The sequence below is a fragment of the Suncus etruscus genome, chromosome X, assembly GCF_024139225.1.
Source record: "Suncus etruscus isolate mSunEtr1 chromosome X, mSunEtr1.pri.cur, whole genome shotgun sequence".
Taxonomy (NCBI): domain Eukaryota; kingdom Metazoa; phylum Chordata; class Mammalia; order Eulipotyphla; family Soricidae; genus Suncus; species Suncus etruscus.
Window position 1 is genome coordinate 71,480,371 of NC_064868.1, and position 8,430 is coordinate 71,488,800.

The following is an 8,430-nucleotide window of genomic DNA, read 5'->3' on the forward strand; positions in this document are numbered from 1 at the left end:
GTAGTAGGGCTTTTGACTTGCACATGGCTGATCCTGGACTGACCTCTGTTCCATCCCTAGTGCCCCAGGTGCTATTTCTGAGTGCATAGCCAGGATCGTCACTGGGTATGGCCCAAAAACCAAAAAAAAAAAAAAAAAGAAAAAGAAAGAAAAAAAGAAAAAGAAAAGAAAGAAATTTAATTTACTTATTTATTTTTAGAAATTTTATTTTTATTACTAGCATTTGTTCTTTGCCCTGTTTTTTAGGACTCAGAACTATAGGTATTCCTGTATCTGAACTCAGAGATCTCTCACAGAATCAGAAGAGGTGCCTGAATCAAACACAGGTTGGCTGCTTAAAAGGTCAATGCAAGGTCACTTACAAGGTCATATGCTTATCCATGTCACTGTCCCATGGGTGTCATGGGTGTTTTTTTTAATTCACAATTGTTTTGATATTGTTGCATTGTTTTTAAGATGTTGAAGGGGCGACTTTAGTGTAGATTTTTAGTTTTTTTCTGTTTTGTATGCTTTATGCTAGGTGCTCATTATTATTTTCTGTTAATATACATCTCATGTCCAATGTAATTTTATACTACACTTTGTTTTTATCTCTGTGCATTTTACAAATATTATATATATATATTACAAATATTACAAATATATTACATAATATATTTATTTATCTCTGTGCATTTTACAAATATTTGTGAACACACATTCAGACACTTAGGTACATTTATGTTTACATTCTATGCCTCTAGAATGGCCTCCATGGTGGCCATCTGATTCACATTTTTTTCAAAGGGATTTTTTTCTAAGTAATCTTGGAGTCAATCAGGAGATTCTAGATATCTGAGAATTTCTTATTATTCTCACTCTGAAGCAGGATGGAGCAGATGAATGAAGATAGCATACCTACTCTTCTGGAGTCAGCAACAAAGAGTCTGATAAGTGATGAACGCACAGGCATGCGTGCCCTGGAATTACTTCCTAAACATCTGTTCATTCCACTATTCACTACTGCCATCAAGTGCAGACAGAAGAATATGCTCAAGGAAATAGTGAAGTCTTGGCCTTTTCAGTGTCTGCATATCGGGTCATTGAATATAGATGATTCAGCCTATGACCTATTAGAAGCCTTAGTGGATGGTCTTCAGGTCCACTCTGAGCAAAACTTATCATCAGGGTAAGACTAATTCAATACAGACAGAGTGAATTAGCAGGCGGGTGTGCTGGGTCTGGGAGGCAAGTGGTGCATGTAACCAGTGATTCATGTTTAATCGAATTATATATAGAGTTATTTCTAGTACTCCAAAGTTTTTCAGAATTGACTATAGGAAGGAGCTCAGTGAGAATTCTATGGGTCAGTTTACTTCCTCAATGTAATTGCTTAGAAAAGGGGCATGTGCACGGAGACTGGGGAGAACCAGAGATCAAGAAAGTATGAATAAAAGAAGGGTGCATCAATTTGTATGGAACAGATGTATGCTAATGACATATGGATAGAAAACTCAGGGGCAAGTAGTTCTGCCTCAGCTAGACATCATTGTTCTTGCTGTATAATAATGAAACCTGCTACCTCTTCCATATTCTGTCCCCTTTTCTCTCTTACAGAGGCCCCAAACTACGAGTTCTGGATTTAAGAAGTATCAGGGACTGTGAAATAACATGCTACTATAGAGCCCAAAACGCATCCTGTTTTCACTCCTGCGTTTATTCTCAGAATTCCATCCTGACAGTAGAGGAATCCCAGAATAGCGATAGATGCATTGAATTGAGTGCTTCGGAAACTGAGAATGTATCATCCAGGCACACCATTGAATTAATAGTGAACATTTCCTTTCGTTGTGGCTCGAGAATAAGGCAATTTATTCAATTTCTTAAGAAAAAGATTCAGCAGAGCTCTGGGCACTTGCACCTTTGCTGCAGAAAGTTGCATATTAATAGCATGTGTGTGCACACAAGAAAAGTTCTGTTCCTGCAACCAGCCTGCATCAACTCCTTGGATATGAATCAGGTTCATCTGATGGATCTTACAAATCTTTTTCCTCGGTTGATCCACTTGCACAGATTGAGGCTGATTGCCCTACCCTTTCAGTATTGTGAGGGAAGAAACTTCCAACTTTTTCTTGCGTGGCTTGGAAAGCTGGACAGTCTTCAAGATCTCTGTTTGTCTTTTTTCTACCTCACTGGTCATCTGGACCGACTTCTCAGGTAATAGAAGTGGGGACATTAAAGATGCCATGTAAATATTCTAAAGCCTCTATTCCTTCTTTTTCTTCTTGGGCATTTCTGGGAGTTTGAAACTTGTCATACTAAAGAGAAATGTTGTGGTGAGAGCAAAGTTAGAAAAATAGATTGATTTGTTAGCTAGTCAGCCAGGTGCAGACACTGTTAAGTCTGAAAATAGGTGAGTGGAAAAGTTTCAGTACTTTCTATATGTGAATATCTTTTAGAGTGGGGTAGAGATATTCATATAAGGAACCTTTTACTGCTACAACTGAGACACACAGCTCCATAAACTAGACAATTATCAACAATTACTAACACTGCCACAACTTTGACCCCATATTTCCCCCAAGTTTTAGTCCTTGGTGGGATTCTTTATAACCTGAGGCTCATGAAAGGGAACCTTTAGGTGGCTACATTCTCAGACTCATATTTATCAACTAAGTGAACAAGATCCTTTATGCTTATGGAGGTCCTACAATTCTTTTTCACTCGATCCTTCTCATAATCCTTACTATCTGTCCCAGGATAATATGACTGTAAATTCCAGCTCCTATGCCCTTGTAGTTAAACTTGTTGCAAATTTTGCATAAACTACCTTAGAACTTTAAGTAGCTAGAACCCAAAGCTTATGATCCTGGTTAACCTTTCTTCTGGAATAATTTTTATTTTTCTCTACAGTGTCCTTCAATCTCAGTTGGATTCACTCAGTCTACCTTCATGTAATCTTTCTCACAGAGATGTCACCGTGTTGTCCCAGAGTGCTCAACTCAACCACATAACACAACTAAATCTGAGTGACAACAATTTATTTCAGGGAAGTTATCATTCCTTCCAGATTTTGCTGCAGAGGGCTTCAAGAACTCTGCAGCACCTGGAAATCAGAAACTGCCAAATCACAGATTCTATTTTCTCTGCTATTCTCTCAAATCTGAGCCACTGTTCCGAACTCCGTGTCTTTTGCTTTTCCTTCAATCCCATCTCAATGAGAGCACTAAAAGCTTTTTTGCAAAAAATAACAGCCTGTATGAAGCTTCAGAGAGTAGTTTATCCTATACCTCTTGATTGCTATGAAGAAGAAAACTTTCATACCACCATTAACAATCAGAAACTCAATGAGGTGCAGGCCCAAGTGAAGCTGATGTTACAAGTGGCAAAGCGGGAAGACATGTACTGGTCCATTTTTACTGACTGATGCTCTGTTTCAGAGGATTGCTTCAACACTGATGTTCATCCATTCACAAGCTGTTGCTAGTATGTCACTGTTGGCTTATACTTGAACTTGACTTAATTTATGTGACATTAATCATTGTGACATTGGGGTCAATTTGTTAAAACACTCATATTTTTTCTTGAAGCCAAAGTTTGTAGAATCACATATGCAATGTTCTATTTGTAATGGTGTTTAATGTTTAGTTTTAATGTTTAATAAAAGTTCTTTATTTCATTTATTTGCTACTTTAATAAAATTATTCTCTTACTCTTTTTAAAATAATGTTCTAAAAGGAAAGACAGTAAAGTGTATGGTTCTGTGGATACCTTGCCCATTATTTTTCCTAGGTATATTTTTTGCTTTCCAAACACAGAATGAATACACAGCATGAGTTCACCCAGTCCTGCTATAAAGTTCCTGCTTATATTGATTGTTCTTTTTGTATACTAATGAGCAATCTTACAGTGCATAACAATTCAGATTCTGTCTGGATGTAGTGGATTTTGAAGCAAACTTTTTTCTCAGGAGCATTCTTAAGTACGTTTTCTTCATATTATTATCCTGGATACCTTTTTTTCCTATGTACTTTCACTAGACTTGGCCTGTTCAGCAAGATCCACACAGCCAAAATTACCTATGGAACACACACACATTTGCCTACTTAGAAAATCACATCCGGTGATCAGATTGTCAAATGCATATGGTCTATTCAAGATTTAGTAAGGGGGTTGGACTGGTAGCACAGAGTAGGGCATTTGCCTTGAAAGCAGCTGACCCAGGACTGACATAATTTCGATTCCTGCCATCCCATATGGTTCCCCGAGCCAGGAGCGATTCTTTGATCTCAGAGCGGGGAGTAACCCTGGAGCACCACCGGGTGTGTCCCCAAAACAAACAAACAGATTTAATAAGCTGATGAAAGAAGTATACCTAATATATAACTTGATTACATTATGACATGTTGAAATGATAACGTACCTCATGTCAATGATGGTAAAAGAAAGGGAATGCTAACTTCATTTTATTTACATATTGCTGCATAATTGCTGCACTTCAAAGACTTAAGTAATTGCTCGGGTGTAGGGGCTCCTTGTTGAAAAGAAACCTGGCTACATTTTGAAGACTTAGAAGAATATCAGAGTAAGAGCAAGTGAATGCTATTTTCAATGTTGAAATCATAACATTCATTTCTAGGTCTTATCTACAAAATCTTACTGTATTGATAGTACCTTGAAAGAAATGATAACAAACTGCATTTCATAATCTCCGCTAAAGCATGTAAAATGAATTAATCCCTACAAAAGTGTTGATATTTTATTTTTTCCATTTTATAACAGCACACTTCATTAAATATTGCAAAAATATCTAGTGCAACCTAGGTTTGATCTCTGGCACTACATGAGAACTCCCAGGACTGACTCTGGAATACAAAGCCAGCAGTAAGCTCTGAGCACTTCCCAGTGTAGTGCAAGTTCCAAATTCCAAAGAATACATTAGTCATGCCTATTGATTATTAACATTAAATAAAGCAATTATCCCTTTAACATTATTTATGGTATATAAATATTTATATATTATAATATAAATTACATTATATAATTAAAATAATTATATAATCATGTAATTATGATTATATGATATTAATATTAATATGTCGATATATTGTATATCAATATAAATAAAATAATAGTTTTAAATTAAGTTCATAAAATAATAAAATTAAGTTTTCCTTTTCCTAGTTATCTTTTCGTGTTTTTAGTTTTTGTGTGTGATTCACAGTATATTTTATTGGATTCCACAGCACTCACTGCTCTTTTGCTCCTTGCAGGTAAAGGTGTATTTTCTTTTCTTTTTTTTTTTTTTTTTTTTTTTTTTTTTGGTTTTTGGGCCACACCTGGTGATGCTCAGGGGTTACTCCTGGCTATGCGCTCAGAAGTCGCTCCTGGCTTGGGGGACCATATGGGACACCGGGGGATAGAACCCCATCCAAGGCTAGCGCAGGCAAGGCAGGCATCTTACCTCTAGCGCCACCGCCCGGCCCCAAAGGTGTATTTTCAAGTTTGTGTATTAATCATGATTTTTTTTTATCTTTTCACATACTGATAATATAAGGATTACTCCTCCCATGATTTTCTAACTTAAAGAGATACTAAGTATTTGATCAGAGTCTTTTATTTGCAGACCAACCAATACAAATTCAAAGCCCTAACCCACTGGAATCCTTTATGTTTTCCTTTATACTCTTAGCCAATCTGCTCAAATCACCCCCAGAAAGCTAGCAAATGAAGACAAACTCTTTGTCATAGTGGCACTAAAAATATCCAAAATACTTCAACTAGTTAATCCTAACCCCAATTAACCTTATTTGTCTTGTCTTTAAAACCTCAAAAAAGAAGAAAAGTTCCATATATTAAAGTAGTAAATAAGAGTATTGTCCATGTAGTAGTAAAAATATGACCCATTTAGAAATTCATTTTGCAGTATTGGTAGATATCTCATATATATGCATATATGTATGTATGTGTGTGTATATATATATATATATATATATATAACCATTAAAAGTAATCCTAGGATGTGCCTAAACAACTGATCTGAGTTTCATGCTATCAGCCCAGCAATCGGACAAAGATACCACTTGGCAATGCAAGTGTCAAAGGTGGTTTATTAAGCCAGCATGCTGGGGTCCAACCACTCCTGACCAGCGGGATATAGGTTAGGCCCCGAGCTTGGGGTACTTAGAGTTTCTATAGCCACTGATCCTATGTACATAGTTCAGTTAGCCTCAGGAAACAGATAGCAAAATATACACATTTAGCATAACACAAGTAATATAACTAAATGGATCAAGGCAGCACTAGACCAGATCTGGAGGTGGGAGAGCAGACATAGATAAGTTTATAGGACCACCATAGGCATCTATCAGTATCAGTTTCTGTGCCTCCCCAGAACCCCTTTTCTTTTGGGAAGGATTCGTTGGCTCTATTTCCCCAAATCCCCACATCAGCCTGACCTCTGGGAATGCAAATGAGCATTAAGGCATAGTTAAAGTATAGCCTAGGGCCTAACCATCAGTCATATCAGTCTGTGTCTGAGAATGTGAGGTTGGCATGAGCCCACCTGTCCTTACAAGTTCAATTCCCTGCATTCTTTATGATCTCCTGAGCTTACTAGGAATGATTCCAGAACAGTCATAAATAAGCTTGGGGGCCTGAATTGTGGCTCAGTGGTAGGGCGTTTGCCTTAATGCAGCTCACCTAGGACAGACCGTGATTTGAACTCCAGCATTGCATATGGTCCCCCAAGCCAGGAGCAATTTCTGAGTCTAAAAGAGTAACTCCTTGATGTGTTCCCCTTCAAAAAAATCAAATAAATAAAAATGAAGCTGAGTGTGGCAAAACAAAGTTTAAAAAAAATATATTTTAAAGGGAGCGTTACACTCCAGAGAAGCCTGTGTTCTCTCTCAAACACACATCTCTCTCTCCTCACATCTCTGAATGTCTTTCATTTAACACTATTGGCAAAACAATTTTTTTTGGTTTTTCAGTCACACCCGTGGTGCTGAGGAGTTTCTCCTGGCTCTGCGCTCAGAAATTACTCCTAGCAGGCTAGGGGATGCTGGGATTAGAACCACCTTCTGTACTGCATCAGCTGCATGCAAGGCAAATGCCCTACCACTGTGCTATCTCCTTGGCTCCTATTTACAAAATCTTTTATTTTTATAATATCTTTATATAAGCACCATGATTACAAACATGCTTGTTATTAGTTTTCAGTCATAAAAAGTACACCCCCCTTCACCACTTCAACCTCCCAACCACCAATGCCCCCCATTTCCCCTCCACCCCCTTCTGACAGGCATTCTATTTTTCTCACTATCATTGTCATGATTGTTATTGGTGTAGATTTCTCTAACTGCACTCAGCACTCTTTGTGGTAAGCTTCATATCCTGGGCTGGTTCTTTCAAACTTCATCTCTATTGTCTCTGGGAATTATCATACTATCATTTATTTTTTCTTAAATAACACAGATTAGTGGGAGACTATTCTGTCTCTCTCTCTCTCCCCGTGACTTATCTCACTCAGCATAATAGTTTCCATGACCATCCATGTATAGGAAAATTTCATAACTTCAATTTTCCTGACAGCTGTAAAACTATTAGATTATAATTATTCCTCTTTCTGAAATTCTTTTCTTCAAAGGGGGCGGTCTTGAAAAAACTATATTTAAGTTAGGACTGATTTTCCCTGTTCTGAAAAGAGCAATTCCTCCCTCAGCCTGAATTCATGAATACTGAAAACAGTTATGTTGAGGAACATAACCTGCAGTGATCAGAATAAAAGGGCTTCAGATGGGACTTGACAGCTGCCTCTTGGTGTTTCTTGTTCTTAAATGTCCATGCCTTGTAGGTGCTCAAAGCAGACAACAGTAGTCCTGACCCAAGCCAGGCATTTCTCTGGGTGAATGATGTGGTTCGAGCAAAAACACAGGCATAGTTTTCTAGAGGCTTCCTCTCTAGCTGTCCCCTTCACCAGTCACCTCCAAATTAATTGGTGATTCATTCAGGAGAAAACCTCCAGGAGGAAGGAAATACTAGTGAAAATCTTCCATGTAGGTAAAGTCTATGGGGGAAATATCTCTTTGGCTTAGTTAGATATAAGCTTTAACTGAAGTTTTGCTACCAGGCCAGTATGCCACACTCCCTTAACATTCTTTCAGTTCAACAAGAAATTAGGAATCTCTGTACAGGAACTGGCATGTTACTGAAGCAGCAGAATCTAATAAGCATAATCACAGGCAGCAAAACCTAATGGGAGACATGGAGACTGCTATTCAGCCAGGCATGGCAGTTTGCTCTCTCCTACCTAGCAACATGGCTTTTGTAAACCCAAGGCTCTGGATGGAAGCTATGCATTCAGAGTGATACTGCTGGAAGGAGCCATGTCACACTTCTAGAGATGCCTGGGGTGAAATGCAGGTGTCAGTTATGAAGTCATCCCTCATC

The 8,430-nt window shown here is 37.9% G+C and overlaps 1 protein-coding gene across 1 annotated transcript; it reads left to right on the plus strand.

Annotated features, from left to right (window-relative positions):
- The first annotated feature begins 869 nt into the window (after positions 1-869).
- On the plus strand, positions 870-3,406 carry LOC125998906 (melanoma antigen preferentially expressed in tumors-like). Its single transcript, XM_049766936.1, has 3 exons — positions 870-1,168; positions 1,597-2,196; positions 2,893-3,406. The coding sequence occupies exons 1-3, from the start codon at positions 870-872 to the stop codon at positions 3,404-3,406; spliced, it is 1,413 nt and encodes a 470-aa protein (XP_049622893.1).
- Positions 3,407-8,430: the final 5,024 nt, after the last annotated feature.

What these genes read in the sequence shown, in the direction of transcription:
- LOC125998906 (XM_049766936.1), top strand. Translation starts at nt 870, where the DNA reads ATGGAGCAGATGAATGAAGATAGCATACCTACTCTTCTGGAGTCAGCA. An exon ending in GAGCAAAACTTATCATCAGG is followed by an intron (nt 1,169 to 1,596) that starts GTAAGACTAATT and finishes TCTCTCTTACAG; the next exon opens with AGGCCCCAAACTACGAGTTC. An exon ending in CATCTGGACCGACTTCTCAG is followed by an intron (nt 2,197 to 2,892) that starts GTAATAGAAGTG and finishes TTTTCTCTACAG; the next exon opens with TGTCCTTCAATCTCAGTTGG.